Source organism: Accipiter gentilis, chromosome 17 (genome assembly GCF_929443795.1).
Source record: "Accipiter gentilis chromosome 17, bAccGen1.1, whole genome shotgun sequence".
In the NCBI taxonomy this organism is placed as follows: Eukaryota; Metazoa; Chordata; class Aves; order Accipitriformes; family Accipitridae; genus Astur; species Astur gentilis.
Genome location: NC_064896.1, coordinates 22,805,343 through 22,830,777, shown reverse-complemented (window position 1 = coordinate 22,830,777; position 25,435 = coordinate 22,805,343). Strand labels below are relative to the sequence as shown.

Below are 25,435 nucleotides of genomic sequence, written 5' to 3'. Positions count from 1 at the left end.
AAAGCATATCGTGGGGTGTTGCTCACCTAGCAATGAATTCAAACATGCACTGAAGCACTCTGGTGCATCCCTCCGGTACAGCGTAAGTCTGCATCACAAACATATCAATATAAATACAAACAAGGAAAAGCAATTGTCTTCTCAGTTGTCATACACTGCAATACTAGGTAAAGCACTGTCTAGTATTGACACAATAAATTTTAGATTACTTCAGTGCAAGAGCATTGGACTCAAAGCCAGCATACTTAAATTAAAAGTACAGGAGTGATACTGAATATGTCTCATCTGATTTTCTGAATTGAAAGCTACCCTTCATGTCCAGGATGATAATTTCAGAGTCAATATATGTTCTTCCACTGAAATGGCTTGTATAAGAAGTGTTAGGAATAAATAAATAGATGGATAGATAGATACTTAGCTTATTCTGACTACTACAAACAGAAAAAACTACCTATCTAAAATTGAAGATGCCTTTGAAACACACCTCGCTGAATCTATCCATCCTCCTCCCTACTCTCAACAAAATGCCCCAGGAACATCTGAACAAGAGATTAAAAACAAAAAGAGAGCTAAATCTATCTTGAGCAAGTGCTGTCACTTCCTAGACTCCTTAGGGAATCACCATAACACTTGGGAAACCTGCTCCACCACAGTTTTCCTTTTGACCCTAAGCAAATCACTTGGTCCCAGATTCACGAAGCATTTTTCAACCCAATTCCTAATGAAATGAACAGAAGTCAGGTGTCTAAGAGTACGTTTTGTGAACGTGGACCCAAGTCCCTCTGTAGCTTAGGAACTAGCAGACTGGAGCCTTTGAGACCTCCTGCCTAAAAAGGGAACATGGTATTTCAGAGCAAATAATTTTAAAAGGAGCATGGATTTACCAGACAGGCTAAAAAATTCACAGTACCCTCTCCCACCCCACCTGAAACTGCCCAGCATAATGAGTATCTTCCCACTTGCACGATGCGGCAGCAGCAGCTGACCCAAGATGCAGCTGCTGCTGCTCCTGAGATTACAGTTACCTGGAATAGACACAAAACATGAAGTACCTCTCTTGCAGTTGCACATCTTTTCAACCAATTTGATCCCAATTTGTTTCCAATGGCAATACCACAAATGCACAAGTAAAGGAAAAAATAAAGTTTTTACTTACCTACTTTCCCTCAATTAGAATATTTTATCAGATTTTGACATGTAATTTGAGATTTCTCTTCTTTCCTTCTTATATACTTATGTATTTATTTTCCAAAGGACCTGTTGCAGAAAAAGGTCTCAAAGTACATTATAATTTTATGGAAAAGGTTTAAAAATAAAAATTAATTCAACCATCTCAGTACAAAATGCTTTAATGACTTTTCCTTCAGAATTAATGTCATCAGAGTTCTGAATACACAGAAAGCATGGTAGCAATATGTAAAGTTTCATGTTTGTACCTGGTTTCCAGGTACAAAACATTTATGCACTTTAACCCACAATTAACGTCAGTCGCTTTTTCCACATTAGATGACTTCTGTGGAAATGAAGGAATGTTTGTTTTTAAAAAATTGCCAATTTTTCTGCAAGCATTCATTTCAGAGGCGCACAACTATGGTAAATCTATAAAGTAGATCTTATTCACTGCAAAATCAGAAGCATTTGATCATTCAGTTATAGCAACAGGAAAATGCATACCCTGTCCCATGTCTACAGATTTTATGGACTTTCATTTAGATTTATTTAATGATAAGAAAAATATGTAACTTATATGCCAGGTAATATAGATTTTTTTAAAAAATCTTTGCTTTTATTTGTTACTGTCTCATGCCAATTAATAATTTAAAAAAAGTAGGCCTGTATTTATAACTGGACACAATGACAGTAAGAAGTAATAAGGAACCAGTAAGAAATAGTGAGAGGAAGCTAGTGACATAGTCTAAAGCACCATGGATAGTTCATATTTAATTTGAGGACTATCAATAAAGTGTAAAGCTTATGCTAAAAATTAATGTATACTCAGAATTAGTTTTATGACTCTGGGATCACCAGAAAGACACACTTCATTTTTCAGTGCTGTGCAGGAAAGGCTTTCCCCAAACTAGTTACACATGGAAGAGACTTTCTGATATTTTGCTGGTTTTCCATAGTGCATTTATCCTACATTTATCCAAATATGAAGAGGAAGCATTTCATATTCTTGGGTAGTTTAGCAGTGATTTTTCATATCTCAAGTCAAATGACTCTCAACAGCTGAAAGCATACTTGACAGGAACTTTCTATGTCAGGAGTTACAAGATAATGATCCTTTATTCAAAGTTATGGCCTGATCCCAAACTCTGCACACAAATATTATGCAAAATCATTTTCACATTCCAAAGCTACTTGAAAAGTTTTACTGACTGAAAACACACTCCAATCCCATTTTTTATGACAAGAAGTCCATAATGCCTACTACTATCCCCAAATACCAAGAACACTGTTGTCATGAATTAGATGTAATCATGATAGCAGTGGGTTTTTTCACTCCCTTGATCTCCCAGATTTATTCCACAATACATGGCTGTCACAGAAATGGACTCTACACAACAAAACTATGTAAGCAGAATAATTTTCCTTCAAATACAAATAAATTACACTTTCCATCAATGGAATTGGCCTCTTGTGGAATCATTCTGAGAAAGCTTAACTGAACACTAAAAAACTTTGCCAAGAACTCCCTAACAGGGTGACACAACACTTCGATATAAGTTTCAGCATCCAGGCTGAAATTTTCAAGGAATCAATGTAACATCGGAAAACTCTAATAAAGAAAAAATACTATGGATCTCTGAAGTCAGGCATTAAATCCAATACTTCAGCTGGCAAAACTCTCTCCCTATGAGTCTGGCCTTGGCACTTAAGATTACTATTAAAAGACTTACGAATTTCTTTAAATAAGTGCCAGTACACAGTTAAGTATCAGCCTATATTTGAATTCTGAGTTGATGCTGCTGTGATTCTATGAATTCTGATGGAACCCCTCCAAATTTTTTCACCACTGCAAGTGAACCTGATATATCAAAATATCTCATTTTGCATTATTTTTAGCTGAAATGTATGTCAATGTGAAATCATTTGAACTACATTAGTAGAACTAAAACGATCCCTTGTGTAACTCCATTCACGTCAGTTACATCAGGAATGCATTTCACCACTATAATTTAAAATGTAAAATGCAAAATGCCCAAGTGATGATAAAATTATTTTTCTGAGACTAGTCAGTATCCAGTAACACTGGGAAAGCTCTGACAGAAGCAGTAGTAGTAACTCGGAGCCGTAACATCTCAAATACTGGCACACAATTTCTACCGAAGTAATACTTAACGGAATTTTCTGTTTCTTGTTAAGCACTCAGGATCTTTGGGGTTTAGCATGTTAGTGGTAGGACTTTGGCATTTTCAAGCTGTGTTGTAACTGACTGGACCAATGGGTAGTTGAATAATCAAATGATAAGCCAGCCCAAGTAAAGATATTTGCTTCCATTCCAGAATGCACAGTTCTTTCTGTGATTCAGAATGGTCTGCCAAACTGATAGCACTATCTAACATTAAGCTATAGTTGTTCTTATTTATAATGATGAAGTACATAGGTTTATTCACTGCAGGAGGCAGAGCAGGCTCCACTGTTACCTTAGGATATGCCTCTACAGTACTGCAGTATATAGTGCTGACACACCCAGAACATTGCTCTGCCAACTGCTACAAGGTCCTACAGTAAGACCTTTTTCTTCAGCGAGTGAGGTACTGCTATGATCACAGCATAACGTAGACACTACCACGCTCGTTTTAAATTAAAAGGATGTGTACTGGTAGCAGAATAGCTGAACAACTTGCTGGAGAAGCTGGGTAACTACTTAAGCAGTTACCTCATGCTGAGCACCAGGTCCACAGTGTGAGCATATTCTAAGAGTTATTCAAAGAATTTTCTTCCTTATTTCCATTAGAGATCTAAAATTCCACCTCTTATGAACCACCTTCTCTTTCAACCAGTCAATACTGCAAACACGTACTACTTAGTTTCTCTAAGTTCATTATTTACCTACTCCTACACTCTTGCCACGGTCTCTGGTATTATACAGAACTACCAGCAAGCTAGCTTACAAGAGAACGCTTATGCTCTTTATGTCATTAAGAACTAGCTGTTAAAGAAACACTTTCAGTTATGGATTTTTACCAGATTTTACAGAATGCTCACCCTCACTGCTGATATTGCCCCTGTAGAAAAAAAAGTATTTAGAACATTTAACTCAGGTCAGCTACAACAAAATGCAATATTCAATTTTGGCAAATACCTATGTATAAAATTACTGAGTTGTTTCACTCAAAACAGTTGGAATTAATATCACCACGCTAAAAAGGAGCTTTGTTTAATGCTTCACATTAAAAACATAGTGAAGCCCGCTCTATGATTTTAAATAAGGAATCAGACATATAAACACAAGTTTTGAAGCAGGGCTCAGCACAACGCAGTCTTTTGTGTGTGTCTTGGGTTTTATTAGTTCTTCTGCAATGCAAAAGAGGACAAGCAGAGAAACTTTTCGAAGAGGTGATTCACAGAAAATCCAGGAAGGCAAAAATCGACCATTAAAGAAAAACCAATGTCTATGGGCCTGTTCGGTACCACTGGATGCTGCATACAGCAAACAATGCTTATCTGATAGATTATGCATAATGTCGTGGGTGCCCAATTTGGACTGCCTTTATTGTTGCTTTTCAACTCCAGAACTAAGTCAGTCAGTAACTACTTCTTTCCCTGCAAAAATCCTCTACTCAGCTGTAAATGAACATTGCAAAACCACTGTAATTCAGTAGTGTTGCTAAGCCCCTTTTCCTCTCATAATGGCCTGTCCCAGCCCCTAAAGTGCATATGCCTATTTGGTTCAAGTTTTATAATCTGGAATGTTCCACAGTGCCGCTTCAAAAACAGTTCCAGTTTAATTGTGCCTTCCCTAGGTAATTATAAGTCTGAAAAAATGCCAGTTCTGAATCTATTATTTATGTTATATGCAGCAATATCTTACCTATTTCGTTTTGGAGTCTGGAATGTACTGTAGGCCAGAGAATTTTTACCTACCTTAATCTCCTAGGAAGGGCAATGGAAGTTTTTGACACACAGTAAAATACAGCTGGCCTAAGAATCAGTGAGAAGAAATCATGGAATGTTTTCTCAAGGACTGCATGGGACCCAACATGTTCATTCTGAATCCCAGAATGCCTATTTTGGATCTTAAATGTTGCTTCAAATACACATGGGTGAAAGCTGTAATTAAGGGAAAATGCAGCACCAATAATAGCATGTTAAAAGTTAGCAATTCTCAATTGTCAGTACTGCAACAACTGAATATCTTATTACTTCTACCTTCTCCTCCCATGCATTGAATTTCTTTCATACTGACAAAGTGCATGTACTAATCATAGACTCTGAATGTTAAATTAACCAGGAAAAAGATATAAATTCGGTTGGTGTTTCTTGCAGGCATCAGTAGAAAACACTGATTTCAAATAATTTTGATTATAAAATTTTACTTCACAATCCTTTCCAGATCACAGATATTCATAATTAAAAAGAGTATGGAATTAATGTAATGTTAGCTGTTTCGCCATCAGCATCACATAAAGAAAAATGAAACAATAAAATATGATGCAGAATTCACTCTTCCAATGATTGTCATTGAACTATTACATTAGTAAACATTCACAGTATGAAGTCTCTTTCAATATATCTCCAGCATATAAAGTAGTGCAAAAAAGCATTCCAGTCATTTTGCCTTTGCAGTCAGACCAGGTTAAATGATTCTCTTACTTCATTTCTTTCATTATTAGACAACAAATGCTGCAATGCCTCCAAAGAGAGTTATAAAAATAAACAATTTCTGGAGGGTCAGCAGCCTTTTCAAAGTAAATTTCCAGTTAAAAACAAGCATTATAGATTTCAAGAAAAAAATTTAGATCTATCTTCTGTAGAATATCTTTTTACAATAGATTTACCATTTGAAAAACAATGACTATGGTATCCAATGATTTATGGTAGCTGCTATTAAAGCACTGATAAATAGATAAATGACTACCAAACTTCATTGCTTCTTACATAGTAAATACCTCTGAATGCCAACTTTTACCACAGAGCTGTTATTAGTGATGTCGACAGTTCATGCACCCACTTTAAAACTGACTTGCTTTTAATAAATTTTTCAGCCTCATGTGCAAAACACTTGCATTCTAATAAAAATATAAAGTCTGAAATTACATCAGATCTAGCAATCCCTTCCTCAAGTTATACCACTTACTTGATATGTAATACAAGTTTAGCAACACTTTTTATTCGCATTTAACCATTGAATGGCATACTACTGTATGCTGTGGACTCGTTTGCATATTTAATTATTTTCACTGCACTCTTTAATGCATAAATATATTTGGAAACGTTCAAAATTACACATCAGTTTCCACAGAATTTGAATTTACACAGTTTTTCTTCTCTGACTCACTGCTATTCCCCGTGTCCTGACTTTTTTTCTCCTTTACACAAAGAGATTCTTTAACTCCTTCTTCCATCTCCAAATATTCTGATTTATCCTCTGTGGATGAAGATGATGCGCTTCTAAATTTCTTCAGTAAATTTGTTGGGAGGTAAGGGCAACTGACTGCATTTTGCATCAGCTGCGTTTGTTCTTCATTCTCAGTCTCTCTGTGGTAGAAATAGTTAAAATTGGAGACAATCACTGGCACTGGTAAAGCAATGGTTAACACTCCCGCAATGGCACACAAGGACCCAACTATTTTCCCCCCCACAGTTATGGGTTTCATATCCCCATAACCAACTGTAGTCATGGTCACTACAGCCCACCAAAAGGCATCTGGGATGCTTTGAAAATGGGTGGCAGGCTCATCAGCTTCGGCGAAGTAAACAGCACTGGAAAACAAAATGACTCCAATAAAAAGAAAAAAGATGAGGAGGCCGAGTTCCCTCATGCTGGCCCTGAGTGTATGACCCAGGATCTGCAAACCCTTGGAGTGCCTGGAGAGCTTGAAGATGCGAAACACCCTGACCAGACGGATGATCCTCAGGATGGCAAAAGACATGGCCTGTTGACCATTACTGCCCTGCTCCTGTGCCAAGTCAGTGCCCAGAGTAATGAAGTAAGGCAAGATGGAGACAATGTCTATGATGTTCATGATGTTCTTGAAGAAGTGTGCTTTGCTTGGACATGCAAAGCAGCGCACTGTAAACTCAAAGGAGAACCAAATGATGCATACTGTCTCTACAATGAAAAAAGGGTCATTGAAGATGGTGTGCTCCCCAGCGTCCAGGTGAAGTGACTCATTGGAAAGTCCCTTCCCTAAGCTCAGGGACATGACGAATTCTTTGTCATCTCTGAACTCTGGCAAAGTCTCCAGACAAAAGATGACAATGGAGATCAAGATGACCAAGACAGAGACAATGGCAATGCCTCTGGCTGGACTGGAGCTCTCTGGGTACTCAAACAGCAGCCAAACCTGCCTCTTAAACTCATTCTCCGGCAAAGCTTTGTCCTCTTCCTCTTTGACAAACCCTTCATCCTCCCTAAACTTGAGCATGGCCTCCTCCCCAAGTTGGTAGAATTTCACCTCCTCGGTGAAGATGTCAAAGGGTACATTGACTGGCCTCTTCAGCCGACCACCACTCTGATAGTAGTACAGGATGGCATCAAAGCTGGGCCGGTTCCTATCAAAGAAGTATTCATTCCTGAGAGGGTCAAAGTACCTCCCACGCTTCGCTGGATCACCCAACAGCGTCTCCGGGAACTGAGCTAATGTCTTCAGTTGGGTCTCAAACCGCAGTCCTGACACGTTGATTACCACACGCTCACAACACTCGTACTCACTGTAGCGAACAGAGCTGTAACCCCCAGGGCCTCCACCATCATCAGGTGGCTGGTCTGAGTATGAAAACTCATCCTCCCCATAGTCATCACTGTAGTAGAGCTTTCCTTCTTCCTCATCGTCTTCATCCTCGTCTTCATCCTCCTCTTCCTCCTCACTCAAGTCCTTCAGTATTCTCTCTTCAGAACCACTGAGAGGCAACAGCTCAGAACAGGGGAAGGAGGCCCCACACTCCCTACTTCCCAAGTGGTGGCTCCTCTTCTTCCCTTTCTTCTGCCTCTTACCACTCTGGCGGTGGGGCATGCTGCTGCGTGACGCATTCCCACCATGAGAGGAGGATGCACCTCGACTCTGTTCCTGATGGTAGTGGTGATACGGTCCACCTCCACCTGTTGCCCCACCTTCTACTGCTGCTGTGGCTGCTGCTACGGCTGCAGCTGCTGCGGCTCTTGACTGTGCCAGCCGCTCTCTCTCTCGGGCCCGAGCTTGGACCGCGTATCCGTAGGGCATGTGGCTGTTGCACCCAGAGCTATCTGCACTCACCATTGCAACCTCCATTTTGCAACTGCTTTTTTTTATCGCTTAATGCAAAAAGGTTTTATTTACAGCGTAACCTTAGCTTTCACTAGAAAGTTCAAAGCCATTTGCATTTGGAGCACAGTCCCTTGGACATAGACCAGGGCAACATAGTTGTAAGACTGCATCTATGTTTTGGAAAACCACAGATCTGCATTTTCTTATTGTCCAGAATGTTTGACACAAACTACTGTTTTGCTAATAAGAAAAGATGAAACTTTCAAATTGAACCAGGGAACAGCTGAGGCCTTGTTCTTTCATCCACCAAGCCCTTTTATTTTCATTTACCTCCTGTGGCTATCACAGATCTGATCAGAATCATGACTACCTTGCAGGCATTCATAGGGAAAAAACCACACAAATCAAAGGGTACCTGCTCTCCACAGATGGTTTTAGTTCATCATTGCAACCAAATGCAAATAGTCTCTTTCCTCATAATTTGTTCCTGGTAATGCTTTGGCCTAACAATCTTACTGTTTAATATCATTACTTGGGGAGTTGAAGTTAATTCCAGCCATCACTTTATTTACACAGTGAGGAGGTCTTTGCAAATCCTTTCTTCAGCCTGTCAGCAATGTCTCAAACCTGGGAGCAGCACCCAGGGCGTCAGCAGCAGTGGTAAGAGGAGGAGGAGGAGGAGGAGGAGGAGATGAAGACTGTGAAACGGGCTCTGAGGTCCCCATAGGACATAAGGGAGTGGATGGGTCACCCTTTGGTTATGGTCATGCAGAAGAAGCACTTAACCTGAGGCACACGCACAAACACACAAAAATAAACAAAACAAAAAGGGAAAAGATTGGATTGTTTTCCTAAAAGGTCACACTGATCAAATGAAACTGTGTCATCTATTACCACGGTATTCAAATCTTCCCCTACCCACACTATTCACACTTCTACATTACACACACACCCACATCACATGCACAGAGATTTTGAACGACTCTGTGGGTAAGGATGTGGGTGGATATGTCACATATATATAGACAGAGATACAAAATCCCCACCCATATAAGCACTTGCGTCCATACACAAACACACGCATGCTTCTGAAACACCAACACATATAACACTAACAAAAATACTGCAATACACAGTGCATTCAGATCTTTGAGTACATACGTAATAGATACACCTACATATATCTATATGAAATATTAAAGAATAAATACATCTACACAAAGAGCTTTTGTTGTATTTGTAGAAACACATAAGATGCAGGAATGTTACATTTTAACCTGTAAGTGAATTGTGTTTCAATCATAATGAACATCTCACTGAATTTAATCTGGAAACAGGCACGTACAATGCTCACTCGAGTGAAAATACTGTGATATGATATGTCAAGAAAACACAACTGCAGGTGCACCGAAGCAACATCTACATGCAAGCACACACACAAAAACACACGCACGCACACACCCCCTTTGAAACAGAAGCCTCGTTTATAGCTGCATCTATTAATACATGATAGAAGGTGAATATGAGCTATTAAATAACGCTATTTTTAAAATCGTACCTACGTGTCATGCAGAAACAGATCTTAAAAACGCTATCATACTTACTGTTCCTAGGCAGAGAAATAGCAATGCTGTTCCTGCTAGTGTAAGGATCTGGTGACAGCAGTCCTGAGGAGGGGGCTATGCCGACTGATCTACATTTGCAGGTGTGTATGGTCAGTCAGCACCACAGGTTGACCAGTTATTTCTCTCCCTTCTTGCCGGGTGCAACAAGAGCGCCAGGAGTGAGCCAGTGAGGCAGTTTAGGCTGGGGGCACTCTGCACAGCCACAGCCACTGCTTCTCGCCCAGGCATTTGCAAAAAGGCAACAAGCAAGAGTCTTGTTCCGAAAGGAAAAAAACGAAGGCGGCGTGTTCGTGTGTGTGTGTGTGTGTGTGTGTGAGACGGATGGAATGAATGGATGAGCGCGATCACTAGTCCTTCCAAGCGCAGCTTTCGCAGTAGATTTGTAAAACGTTAAATAATCCGCGTACAAGCCTGTTTCCACTGACAGGAGGACGGGCGTCGCTTCTTGCAGTTTCTCCCCCCGACACGTCCAGACGGCAGCGGCTCAGCCAGCACCCGCCCGCATCATCCACTTGTTGTGCCGGTTTTCGGTCATGCTTACCAATAAATAAATAAAAAAAAAAAAACAAAAAACAAAAAAAAAAAAACCCAGAAGCCCAAACCGAAAAAAAAACCCAAATAAAAAAAAAAAAACCACCGAGAGGAGACAGCAGCCCTCTACTACGGGCTGTTCTTGCCTGATTTTTTTAAAGCCGCAGCTAGCAGCCGCGCGGCCGAGCCGCAAGGGTGCTCCCGCCACCAGCCCTGTTGCTCCGCGGAGGAGCCGGACCCGCACCCGGAGCCGGAGCCGAAGCCGAAGCCGAAGCCGGAGCCGGAGCCGGAGCCGCCCGCCCGCCTGCGCGCCGCCGGGATCCGCGGCCGCTGTAGCGCGCCTTGCCCGGCTCGCCGTCGGCCCCTCGCGGCTGCCGCCCCGCACTGCGCCCCTGCTCCGCGGCACGGCTCCTTACCCACACACACACACACACACACACACTCACACAACCCACACACCCCACACACACATCCCCCCCACACGCACCCCCCGCCTCGCCTCGCCCCTGGCTCTCCCTTTTTTCCGTATTAATGTATTAATTATTGAAACGAATATTCCAGTGCTCAATAATGCATTGGCTGGCTAACACACCTTTGTGCTCAAAGCAACGCTACCAGCCCCGGCTCGTTTTGCGGGGTTTCTTTTAAGGAAGAAAAACGCATTGTTGAGCCGGCCCAGGGAATTTCACAACTAAGTGCGGGTCACATTTCCCAGAAAGAGGAAAGAGCTGCTGCTTCTCTCGCCCCAAACCCTCTCCAAAGGTACAAGCAAACCAGAAAACAATTTCCTCTGCTCCTGCCCAACACAGCCAAGCCAGCACATGGCCTGCCAGCTGCACAGGTCTTGCAAATTAAGCCAAACTAACTCTTACTCCTAATTCTACACCTACACGGAAAAGGAGGTCTTAGGTCACGAAGAGGGTACCGTTGTGTATTTGGTAGATGAGACAAAAAAATAATAGAGTTTTAACACCTCTGCCAAAGCTGTCAAACCTTTGCTCCCTCTGCCCGCTGTCTGTAACACAAGCAGCATATAAACCGGCTACTCCTTCTGCACCTAAAAAATCCAAACTGTGACCGATTCCACTCTCTGTAAGCAAGCACCATGAAAATGCAGCTTGCCCATATTTGACATCACAGCCACAATTCTACCATCTCAATAAAAACTGAGTGTAGGCATTCTTACCTAACATGGAAAAAGAAAAGAAAGATTTTGGTGCTTTAGAGCCCTATAGAAAGGATCATAGCGAGGACAAATCAAGAGTAGCACTCACTCCGGACACTTTGCCTCAAGGTGTTTGCAACTTCAACATATGCAGTAAGTGTGTTAGGCATTTTTTTCATTGCCTAGGTCCACACTTTCTCCGCAGTCCAGAGAAACCAAGAAAGCCTGGTGACTATTCCCCTTCAGATCCCTAGTAGCACAACCCAGATTATCCATGTTGCCTCTCTGTCTCTTACTGCCTACACCAGTTAGTGCTCATACTCTTGATCCCATTCATTTGAGTAGGTGACATATGAGTATATAAGGGACAATGAAGGATCAACCAAATAAACATACTGAATGCCAGACATCAAATCAGTTCATAAGGATCTTGCCAAAAGTACTGTGAAATGTATAAATGGCAGCTCTATCTAACCAATTTTTCAACAATCACAATCCTTCAGGTTCCACAGGCAAGTAAAAGACATATAGAAATTCCTAATGTCAGCCCAAATGCCACTGAAATACAAAGTGGTGTCATCACAAGAGCAGTCCAAAATTTTGATACTCCTGGGTGCAATTTAAAAGCATTCTACAAATTCACTTCCAATACCAAAACCCAGATTCTTCTGCAACTTGGCACAAGAGCATACCAGAGACAGGGATCAAACCCCTATCATTGTTTAGTCACAAGGACATGTACAATGCCATAAAAAGAGAAGAGATATCATAGGTATGCTTTCTGAATGATTAGAAACACCTAGACTTATTCCTACTTCAGTAAAATTTAATTCTAGGGGCATTTTCCAGAATTCAGTCACTTCATTCTCTAAGAAGTGTTGCGCTGCGTTTTATCAGTAGGACCTGAACACTTTTTTTATTTCTTTTTGAGATGTTTCAAAGGCTTCAGACCAAAAAAAATTGCTTATCTAGTTTTTGCCTTTCTTCCAAAGTTTCAGATGCACTTTCTTGTCATTGTCTTAGGCAACTGTTAAACTGAAAAATTCAGTGGATACCTGAGTATAAAGACAAGTTGAAACGGACCAGTCACTTTGGTATGCCTTTTTGATCATTGTTATTCTTTTCTTTTTTAATAGCTAAAGCATATTCTTGAGCAAAGATAAATAAACTGTGATGTATGAGGGGATACACACATAATACACATGTAACACTGATAATGGGAGAAGCAGAATAGCCTTTTTGTACCTTTTTTAAAATCCATTCTAATGTGATAGGGATCACGTAACTACATGCAATTCAATCTAACTCAGAGGTCTTATTTGATCCAATTTTTAACTGATTTAAAAGCAAAAAATGAGCTTTAAGTATTTACAGATGAATACTGTGACTCATTTCATTCAGCTTTGTATTTTCATAGTATTCAAAGAGCAATTTTTATTTAAAAGTTATTACATTCCCTCTGCCTCTTCATATTCATAAGGGATACTACTATTGGTAGAACAAAGAGAGAATACATACATGTCATTAGCTTCGATAGTACTGTATTAAGAACGTTGCAGCACAGCAAAGGATCTGTAAGGTATGCAATCATACAGGTTTGTTCTGTTTTACAGAGAAAACAGAGGAGAGGAAAAATAGGCATCATTATTGCTTATCAATGTATACAGTGCCAGAAAAAATACACAACAATTTAATACATTTTCATGCAAAGGGAACATGAGATTTAAAAAGCCGAACTTATGTTGCTATGCCCAATATTAATATATGCTACCCCCAATTGCTGCAATTCACACTGGCAGAGTCTGGCCTCAGTCCAACACTAATCTTCCTGCTGTAATCAAGAGTTCTGTGCAGCGAATAAAACTGCACTACAGCTCAGTACTTATTGCACTTCTAGACCACAAATTATTCTATTTCCCTTTTAGTCTTTTCTTTTTACTCTTCTGCTCCTTCCTACGCTTGTTTCACTGTTATTTCTATTAGCCTCTCAAGGCAACTCGGCCAACTTCCCAGAAGATTAGGAACTCCTTTCAAAACAAATGAAATGTTGCAGCAGTGAGCACGCAGGATAATCAAGTGAAAACACTGTGGTTACTCTATCATTTCAGATGTGATGAAACATGGTTCAGAATATGTGTTTCCTTCCCTCCCCCTCCCCGTTCTCAGCTGATTAGAGTGCTGAAGATTCTTAGGTACCAAAGTAGCAATGAATTCTTGCCTCCACAGCTAGGTCTTCTCTCCCAGTGTTTATATCACTTTAGGAAGTTCATATTTTATTCATATTTTACTAACCAGGCTCAGTAAGACACCCCTGTCAAAGAATCTGGCTCGAGTACTCTTCTTTTGAATATGACTGGCACTACTTAATGAGGTACTTAGCAGAATAAAATACAGCCTATCCTCAGTTTGTTCTTATACACAACATATATGAATGGCACATCTGTTCATTACTTGTACTGCAACAGGCTAATCCAAGGAAGTTGACATCCCAGAGAACAGCAGGCCTTTTATACATTCTTGGGAAAGTATGCAAAACCGCTGCCATTTATTTACCATTGAGTTTATGATGAATAGCAGTACAAACACTGATGATATTTATATTTGGAGAATAATTTCTTCTACCGGAGTATGGACCTACTCAGAAACTAGGATAAAAACAGCATGTATGGTTTATTTTTGGACTTGAATATTTTGCTGTTCATTCTGGGCAGACAGAGACTCACATCACTGTTATTCTTGAAATCAACAATAGAAAAAAGAAAAAAAAAGGATAGTATGGAGAGAAAGCCTCTAAATATGGAACTGTGTGACAATGGAGATACCTCACGTATATTCTTGGTCCTACCCCAGACTTCCAAGATACACACAGCCACATCACTCTTAATGCTGACCTCTCTTTTCTAGTACAACAAAGATCATTTCCCACCTTTTTTTTTTCCTCCTAACAATTTGGTTTTATTTAGAATGGAAGAACTTGGATCAGGCAACGCCCTTTCTTACAGATATGCCAAGTAGCAGTGAGCAGTGTGGATCTCCAGTTTGGATACTGTTACTGTAATTAACTCATGAAGGAAATGAGTTAGATTCAAAGAATTACTTAAATTACTGTGTCACTGGATTTGCTCTATTTCTGTATTCAAGAATCAGTGTATTATTTTGAATAAACAATTTTCAAACTATGCTAACAGTAAATGCAAAAATTATGAAACCTGGAAATATCAGGTGCTAAATTCTGGCTTGCATATATATTTTTCTAGATCAGATAACATTATGAGGCCATGGCAGGCTAATTTCTCACTGGGATTTTATCAGGAATACTCTGGAGAAAAATTAGGTAGTGGGCTAATAATTACTGTAGCTTTACACTATTAAGTTAACCATGACTTGCGGAACTGGAAAGGAACACCTGTAGGACAAGAGCTCAGAACTATTACTGTTAAAATAATGAAGACTTATTAGCGAGAAGTTCAAGTATCTCATGCTGCAGGAATATGCAGTAGTAAACTGTTAAATGAAGAGGCATGTAAAGAAAGGAATTTTAGATGTTCAAGTACGGCATCTAACATAACTCACATATATCTTTTTAGGTAAAACAGGGTATTTCTATGAGCTCAAAGCTTGTAGCAGGTAGATGTTGCTCAAGTTCTAGCAAATATATGTTTATTACTCTTCTCTATGAAATTAGCATGAATGGAAGATGTGTGCATGCAGGAACTGCAGGATCAAACTAAAAATAGTGGATACACCATTGCACCTATAACATTGCAAATCTTACTAGAAGGCTCCACTTACACTTAATATTACACTTATATTAGATGAGAAACCTAAATTTACTGGACTAGAACAATTCCTACTAAAGATTCCAGCCTCTAGCTACAGGAGGTACACGTTTCACATGTAACTGTCTTGGTTCATAATCTGATGGTAACCATATATAGCTTCCAGATTAACCTTTGCGTCAAAATCAGCATAGTCTGCTCTGTCATCATCTTGTTACCCTAGTGATGAATACAAACAAACCAGGATAGACAGCAGATGAGACTGGCAAAGAGAGAAGCAGCAATAGGACTTCGTACACTTCCCATTAAGTAGGTCAACAGAGAAAGGAACACAGCCTTTTTCTTTTGACCTTTAGAGGTGTGTGTGAGGGAATGCTTTCGTGCCACCATTGCACTAAAGGACCATTTTCCTCCTGCCATGATAAGGATACAGAAAATTGTTCCATGTTTTAAGAGGAGACTGATTCTGATAGATCTGAGTTCTTGAGGTGTATCAGAACTATGTCAGAGTATTCAGATATGAGAAAAAAAATTTTGATTCCACTCTTTTCCACAAGCGTGCAAACACAAATCCTGGAAGAATGTATGGGGGGTTTTAACCAAACTTGATAGCCTTGCATATCAGAGAAAATGTAGGCAATTTTTAATAAGGAGAACTATGCTGACAAAAATGAGAATCTATTCAACCTTATTCCTAATGGTTTCAAGATGAGATTCACATGGGAGCTAGATGCCTAGAAGTTTTAAGTGCCATGTGTACTGATCCACATGGGAAAGATTATAAAATAAACTGTTCCCAAATAAATTATATACTCATAAAAGTTCATTAAACCTCTTTATTTCAGAGATATTGTTGTATGATCTCCAGGGTGTACTAAGCACAAAGTTAACACACACACAAAAAAATGTTCCCAGCTTGAATAAACACACAGAATTAACCAACCTTGGGTGCAACAACAGTTATTACTATAAAAGGTTGGAGAAAAATAAATTCTTGAGATTATAAAACAAAATAAATATTCTTGTGGCTAATTTCGAACTAGCAAGCAGTGTAGAAAGAATCTAATGATAGCCTTTATTCTGGTGTGAGGTAAACATATAGTTTTGTTGTTGTTGTCAGTATATTTACTGAGGAAAACCTTTCCAGAATGGAAATGGCCTTTCTAGAGGGTTGTCAATGAGAAGGAAATTGGTCTGGAGGCCAGGGACTAGATAGGAATCAAGAAATTAAAATAGGTATTGCAAAGGCAATATAAAAATTTCTCTAATACTGTTGTATATATGGAGATACTAAAAATACTTCAGAAATTACCATTTTGAAGGAGACGGGCATTTCAGGACATAAAGGATCATTTATGGTAATGCCTGGGAGAGCTAAGGTACAATTAACACAATAAAATAATAAACCCTATAAATCAGATCTAACCTGTTGACTGAAGCATCCCACCTGTTGTCTTTTCTTCAGAGAAAACAGGAAATAGTGTCCTGGAAATCACAGGCTGCCCTCTCAGTGTTTCTCCTCATGTTCAGGCAGAACTGTCACAACAGGTGAGGGAAGGAATTACAGCCAGAAACACCCTTTCTCTATTTATGCATCAGGGCAGGTAAAGGTGTAAGATATTAACTGCCATAGCCTCATTAGTACAGCCCTACACAGAGGTCCCAAAAGTGGCACCTCATCCCTGCAGTCCAAATAAATAGTTTGCATATACAGATCAGATATAATCTGTAGAGAACTGATGTTCTTTTGCACACTGGGGACAGAGTAACTCCTGAAAAATCCTTAGTTAAAATTAGCTCATTTCTACCCTATTCCTATCGCAGGTCAGTAAAAAACTCTTTATCAACCCCTACATTTAGAAAAATCTTGTGGTTCTCAGCTGCAGTTTACCATAGCAAATGTCCTCGTATTTGTGTATAAGTGTGGGAACTCTCTTTGTGTTATTAGGTGCCTCTGGGCATTGCTTAACTCTTGTTGAACACAAACGGGCAGGAGTTTTCATATGGAGACCAAAAACCAGCTGTAGTTTATGAACACAATTATCATTCATATGAGATCCTGAAAACGGAATTAAACTTAGCTTTTTTAAAGATTTGGCACTATACCTGTGTCAAAATTCTGTGTCAGAAATTAGAATGTGGAAATTCCAACCCAAATGTTAACCTCAGCATGGAAGCCCAAGGTTGAAAGTCTTACTGATTGTGTTGCTAAACTCAGAAAGTTAAAGTAAGTCGATCTAAGGGTCCAGGTACTTCAGATCTTTTCAGTCTAACAGACTAATTTCTTTCCTATATTGAAGCCAAAAGCTTCAACGAATTGTTCAGGATTAGGCCTGTGTAGCTAATTAGTTGGAACTGGAACCTTTAGTAGCCAGCAGATAACTTGCTCTGTGGGATACAGAGCTAAGTATATAATTTATTTAGGAACAGCTTATCACATTCCCCATGTGGATCAGTATAAATGGCACATAAAGCTATTAGATGTCTAGCTCCCGTCTGAATCCAACAGGAATCAAGTTGAAAATGGACTTTCATTTTTGTCAACATAATGCTCTGAACCCATTGACTAAAAGAGCCTAATGCTGAAGAATTTGGTGAGGTTTCTGATGAGCTCAAGATGAGCTATAAATCCCTCTGTACTAACTGAAAGGGCCTAATCTACCTAGGCTCTTAGATCCCCTTACTTGACTCTCAGGACTTAACAATACCCTTCTTATGAATACAGTAGTGCTTCACACAAGGGATTGTTGATGTGTCAGTTGTGAAAGCATCCTCTGCACTAACTATGCTGTGAACATTCACCCTCCTTCTCTGCACCACCATCTCAACATACTATGAAATGGATTCATCAATGAATATTGCACACAGCCACCAGACTAACAACACAGCAGTTTCTGTCCCCAAGTAAAAATAATAACCTGAAGCTATTCCCTAGACAAACAAAAAAATCATGGTCTGTTGGCTGTGTTGTGATGCCATTGTGTATCTCATCTGTTGAACATGAACTCACTTAGGTATAAACAGTAGTTACAGGAAGAGACTCCCTTCTGATTAAAATGACCTTTGCAAAGCAATCTCACGTTCAGGAATGTTCATAAGGAGTTTTAATAAGGTAAAAGCCAAAAGAACTAACATATAAAAATTCAGTACCTCTTTTACTGGGACAGGCTTTTCATCCTTTCTGCCATGCACACTTCAGGCAGACACCTTCATTTATTCTAGGGAAATATTAAAAAGTAACATCTTCCATTTTTCCTTTTCCTGAAGGAAAATGAAGAATGCTGAGGGTTAGCTTTAAAGCAATCTAAAGTTAGCTAAGTAGCCCAGTATAAATCTGGACTATCTAAAGGTAGGAATTAGCATTTTAATGATCGGAAAGCAAGTAGATCCTGATAATAGTTTTCTCTGAATACAGTCCAAACACATCCCCTGTTTTATCCACAACTAAAGAAAAGAACTTTTCTCATTGCTTGCATATGTAAGAGTCCATTACCTATCTTTAGCTAGGAAGACAGATAAATGAGCAACTACCACCTTTATGGAGTAATTTATAAAGTCTTGGTTCAGCAGAGTGGGAGTTCTAAATGAATGTTATTTTACATTTGAGTAAATGCCTGAAAGATCAGGTTTTTTATGCAGTTCTGGAACTTGCTTTATAATAACAATGCACTCTCTCAAACTAGTAGGAAAAATATCTGGTATAAAAATGGCCATTATCTAGGGAAATCATAATTGGTTTTCATATCAGCTTTCCTTCTTAAAATACCCAAATGAATGAAGTAGATAATTGCAAAGTTCACAGAATAGCAATTATATCCTGACTATAGCAATCGAGATGCTGACAAACTGAAGACCCACTATACACATAAATAGGCTGATTTTTGTTTACAGGTGACAAGAAAGCTAACCTTTAAAAGATACTTATGCCATGCCTTAATCATTCTACTGAGATTTACACATTTTGTTTGTGGCATTTCAGCACTTTCTACACACTGGTTCAACAAGGTAAACAAACATGTATCTTACTGAAAGGAATCAATTAGTTCCATTGCCTTTTGTGGACCACTCTTTACTTCAACATGTCCTGATGCTCCTTGCTGAACTGTGTGGTAACTAACTCTTAACATATATGGATCTTTGTATCTCTCTTGTTCTCTTTCGCACAATGGGAATTTGTCTATAGTTGTTTTTATGCAACCCTATGTAACTTATATCATTCTTACCATGCATTTCCATTTCCTGTCATAGTTGTGTTTATTTGCATGGGGATAGCCCAAGCAGTCCAGTTTCCACTGGGCCACAATACACAAAATGGTATTTGGTGGGGTTTTGTTCAAACAGCATTGTTTGTTCCAGTCTGGTATTAAATCCAAAGTTCTGCCTCTTACTTCACCTTGCTATATTTTCATGATGATGAGAAAAAAACTAATCCTTACAAGAAAAACAAACAAAAAAGATTCCTTTGCTTTGAAAATTCATAAAGATGACAGGACAAAGATACCTACTTTCTATTTTATAGTAGCATCAAAATATGTCATCATTCAGCTGCAATCTTCTGTCTTCTGCAGCTTTTGCTAAGAGACTAATATTTTAATAAATCTTTGCCATTAAACTATGAACTTTGTCAGTTCTTCTGAAAATACATTTTCCTGATTTTCAGCAACTTTCCTCATATTCAAGGAATTGCTTATTGGATCTTTACTACCTTACTTCCTATGTTTTTCTGGGGCAGCATAAAGAAACAAAATATGGAAAATGTAGCATATCCTATATTAACACAAAAAAAACAGTAAAGCATACAAACTAATTCTCAGGCTTTACGTTACCAAAAACTCTGAGCAATTCTCAGGTGCAATTCTCTGCACCAGACTATTCCGGCAGAACTACCAGGCTGGAGTCTACTCCCTGAAAAGTCTGTAAAAATACATTCATTACATATGTGAACCTCATGGTGAAACAATGCCAAAGACAGCCCAATGGGCAGGATTTAGAAACAACATCTTCCAAATAAGGTGCTGAATGCAAACACAAGTGCACTGTTTTTCTAACGGCACATATCAGAAAATCCTGGGAAGAAACCCTACCTTAGAAAACCATAATACATATGCTGAATTTTTCTCCTTGCCAGTAGTCAGAAAGGTTCCTGTTTTGCATAATTATACAGTTCTTTTTTTTTTTTTTCTTTTTGAAAATGACCAGCACTTAAACTTATTCTGCCTTCTGTCTGTTTTCCATAATTAAACTCCTTTTTCATCTCTCTCGGCAAAATGTAATTCTCTAGGGATATAAATCATATAATGGTTGGGCTCTTTCCACTCTTACCTGTCATCCTCATATTATTCGGTTATAGCAAGTCTTCTTCCCTTTAGGTCACCTTCCTGATAAAACTTTTTTTAATGGTAAATCTTCACTTCATATTACCCATACACACAGTTCTAGTAGTGCTTCATTTGATACAAAGGTAACACTGGAAATCTCAAGTTTTATTCCTATGGCCTCTTTGACAGCATTATTTCTACAATGAATTGACAAGTAATGACAAGCACAGGTAACATTTAACTGCTTTATTCAATCATCAAGGATGCTAATACGCTCTGTTGTTAAGTAGCTTAACTAAGCAGTACAACAGTCAAGTATTACGTTCAAGCAAAGAGTACTACCAAATCAATTTTCAATTTTTTCCAACTGTTTATGGTGAGCTTATATAGGATAAGTTGTAAGGGGATGTTTCATACACCTTTGACATATCAATGGACCTCAGTGAAAAATAACTTCAAATAGCTATCTCCATACTAACAAAAGCAGATGAAGACAGTTGAAACCTTTATACAATACAGTTCATACTCATCCAAAGAATACTCTTGAGATCTGTTATATCTGCAAAAGAATACTTTAATTGCACAAACCAGCAAATCATGAGGAAGAAAAGCACAGCTGTACAGATTAAACAAAAAGACTGGAATGCCACAGTGAAAATATGCCAAAGCTTCCAAGACTTTTCCCAAGAAATTATATTATAGCTCTTTGAAATCAGCATGCCTGGGTAACAGAACCAGCAATACAAACTAGGATATGCAAACAGAAAATGAGCAACTACTTCCATGAAACTGTAGATTTCTCCTCTTAGTGTGATCATATTTTAAAATACAATGTATGTTGCTTACATGGGAAGTAAGAGTACTAGCAACAATGCCAGCTGTCTTTGAAACCTCCTAATGAACAACAAGAAGTGGAATTGTAATTAGAAACAACTCAAGGATATGAGACGATGTGGATGTACTACTATCAGGTATTCCATTCACAATAGATTTGTAACAAGTGGGTGGGTCTTAATGCTCTCAGTAAGCAGGACTACTAGGAATGATAACTGCATATTCTTTTTTTACGGGATGGATATTATTTTCATGAAGTTAAGGAATAGATACACTTTGAGTGAGGCACATTAAGCTGCACCAGGGCTGCTTTATCATAAACTCTAACCGGAGCAGTGGAAGTCACTCCTGCATGAAAAAAGGTGAGTACTACCAATGGAAACAGCATTCTTGCCTACCTATAGCAAGGCACTTGAAAAAAGGAATCCTTCTAAGTATTCATAGTAAGCATTAGCATAATTCCTGAATTAATATTTTGTTTTGCTCTTGTGTTCAATACTGTGAGTATATCCTCTGTGATTCACTTTTTGGCTTCAATTTGAGTAATGAACAACTCAGGTATCACAGCTACTAACACTCTTACAAATGTTCAAAGACTGGCATTCCTAGGGCTTTCTTTCTCAAAGGACTCACAGATTTGTCTTCCGAAGCTACAAAGTTAAGTTGCTCAAAGACAGCACTTTCAACAGATATGTTTTAGCATGTTTGACTTGCTGACTCACTTAAAAATAAACAGCCTTAGCTTCACAGCAGAGTTCATTCATGGAAGCAACTGGCTCCCACGTGCTTATTCTGCCCTCAGCAGAAGAGCCAACTATAAAACCACCTACTGTTTATGTGATCTACACTGTGTCCGATACAGGGCAGGTGGTAGAACTTCCAGAGCAGAGCACAGTTGGCTTTTGTTCTACATTAACTTGCGAGTTTACATACAGTGAGGGCACATCCCTTTTCCTGGTGAAGACACAAGTGCCAATTTTGTTGCCAAAATGTACAATGGGTGACTCCTCCCCAGTCCAGTCTGTCAAGTGCCTACAGTCTAGCACCTCTTTTTTTAATACAGGATTTGATTCACTCTCCACATCTCTTGGCTGAAATTGATTTATGATTCCAAATATTAGAGATTTCTCACGTGCCAGCAGTATTCTGTTGTAGTGTTGTCTGCTACAGCATTTGTATGGTAGTCTAAGGATCTCAGTAAGGCAAGATTTATAATGGTGAGGTAGTATTAGATAAAATAATTGGACCATATCTGAAAGAAAATGGGAACTTTTTAAAAAACGTATGCCTGTGAAAGTGTTTATGTGCCTCTGTCTGGATTTCCAGCCATTCCCCAATCTAATAAAATATGTTAATTGTTCCTGCAAACAGTACTTCATACATTGGAGTTGATGTTTTTCAATTTCAGCCCCTATCACATTGTATCCACAATGATACTTCATTGCTTTGATGTTTTGTTTTCCTCTTCTAGCTTGGGCCTATGTTATCCTCTTCTAGTTCACCTTCTGTTTATGAGACTATCTAATTCACAGATACATAGAGATCATAAAAAGACTTATGTGTTGAGAAGTGACCTGGAAAGTAAAATAAGGACCAAAAAAAGGTTCACTGGGAGAGCATTTCTTGTACAGTTTTAGAAGAACAAGATGCAGTATTATAGAAAGTCTTGAAGGAAATGTCACATGATCCTACAGCATTTACTGAGGTACAGAAACGAACAGTGAGAAAAGCAGAGCAATGATGTGGTGAATCTTTTAAAAGAAATCATGGATCAAGATGTCACAGAAATAAATTCCGCCTGCGGTCATGAACACAAGGAATGAAAATACAGATTGTCTGTGGAAAATGAACTGGTACAAAAAAGGAGAGAGAGCAGTGATTCCAAAGATGATGTATTCAGAATTTCAAGGCGGGGGGGGGGGGGGGAGATTCGTTACAGACAACTCTGTATGCATTACAGGATGAAACCTGCATGGGCCAACTATCACTGGAGAAAAGAAGAAATCATCAGAAATTTTGCATCTCAGCCAAGTACAAGAGTAAATTAACAGAAATCTGTTTTTTAGTGATGCACTTAGTATGACCTGGCAGCAATTGGCAATCCAATTATAATCAACACAAGCACAGTCATAATAAGGCAACATTATGACTTAGCTAGGGCTACAAGAAGCACATCTTACTTCAAACCAACCTATCCAAGGATAACTGTTACAGCAATAGTAATAGTGGTATCTTCAAAATTCTTGTTTCTATTAGTCTTTACAAGATGAGATCTTAGGCAGCATACTATGGACAGAAACAGGTTCGAAAGAGAGATTGTAGCTTCCTCATGTAATGACAGAAGGACTGGGGATACTATTTTTATCCAGTATCTCATTCCGATTTTACAAAGCTGCTGAAAGAATCGAGTTACAGTTCTGAACTCTTTGCATCACCAGAACTCCCACTGTTGGCTGAAGGATTTTTAGTGAATCACAAATGCAAGACTCAGACCAAAAGAGACTAAACAGTTTTAAAAAGAAAAGTATTCTGTAAAGTGATTATTACAGAAATCCTCCTTCACTATTTATCTGATTACCTAGAATACTGTCCTGTAATGCCCCAGAAAATTATTTTAATTCCATCCAGATATTTGGCAAAGCAGCATATAAATCCACAAAGTTTGGAAGAACATAATTTCTACAAATTAAAGTGGCTTCATTAAGTGGCCTCAGCTGCTAGACAGGAAGTCAGACTAACAAAACAGTCTTTCTGTGAAACAGTTACTAGAGGCATTTTTCACGATCAAATTAGCTTTTCACTGTAAAGGCTTCTAGTGATTTTTCTTAAGAGTTCAGTTTTCAAAATGCAGTCACATATCATACTGATACCTGTTCATTTTAGCTGATTTAGCTGGAAGTTTGCTTTAGGATCTTACTGAAACTGTATTCATTGTAGGCTTTCAGTTGTGTCCTTGTGCTATATATCTAGCCCTTCATTCTTATTTCTCTTATCCTCTTTCTTTCTCCTCAGTTTGCACTGTTTGCTTGACAAAGCCATTTCTTGTATATGAACTGAAGCTAGGGCGGACATGCAAATTTTGTGTATAAGTGGGTGGGTAGTTTTTCTCACAAAATACAAAACTACTCATTACCTCTCACAGGATGCTCACAAGGCAAGCACCTGCAATAGGACACTTCAGATAATGAAGTTTAAAATAGTTTTCCCATCAAGAATGAAAATATCTTTACTTTGAACTCAAGAAGAACTGTAAGCATCAAAACACTTCAATGGTACAGCATTCATAGGGTGACTCTTTTAGTTACTCACATGGCATCTGTTGCTGTAATATATTGTCACCTCAAAAACCTGCAAGTAGTTGTCTTTACAATAATCCTCTGAGGTTAAGATGTCATATTGAACCTCATCTTATAGTAAGGGAATTCACTTACAGAGAAGCTAAGTAGCTTTCTGCAGTCACACAGAAAGCTAGAACAACACAGACCTACATCTCGGTCAGAAAGTTTATCTTTCACATAGTATGGGACTACCCCAACCATGAAGCCATTCACCTGGTTTAGTTACTCACAACAGGGAGCATTAAATGTGAAGTACAATGGGAACATGAACAGGACGTGGACTCTAACCCAGTCTTAGTTTATGACTGTGAGGACACAGCAAAATGAGATTAAGAATTATCCTTAGTTTTCTAACCTTGCAAAAGCAAGCTACTGAAGTCTGAATACATTGAAAATTTTCTGTGAAACAAAGAGCAAGAGGAGCTGTGAAG

General features: G+C 38.8%; 1 protein-coding gene across 1 annotated transcript; it reads right to left on the bottom strand.

The window, feature by feature from the left end:
* Positions 1–4,419: 4,419 nt before the first annotated feature.
* On the bottom strand, positions 4,420–10,602 carry KCNA4 (potassium voltage-gated channel subfamily A member 4). The gene is made up of 2 exons (XM_049820991.1): positions 10,019–10,602; positions 4,420–9,200 (listed from the first exon to the last, which is right to left on the bottom strand). The coding sequence occupies exon 2, from the start codon at positions 8,436–8,438 to the stop codon at positions 6,450–6,452; it is 1,989 nt and encodes a 662-aa protein (XP_049676948.1). The 5' UTR covers positions 8,439–9,200; positions 10,019–10,602; the 3' UTR covers positions 4,420–6,449.
* Between the last annotated feature and the right edge of the window lie 14,833 nt (positions 10,603–25,435).

What these genes read in the sequence shown, in the direction of transcription:
- KCNA4 (XM_049820991.1), bottom strand. Translation starts at nt 8,438, where the DNA reads ATGGAGGTTGCAATGGTGAGTGCAGATAGCTCTGGGTGCAACAGCCAC.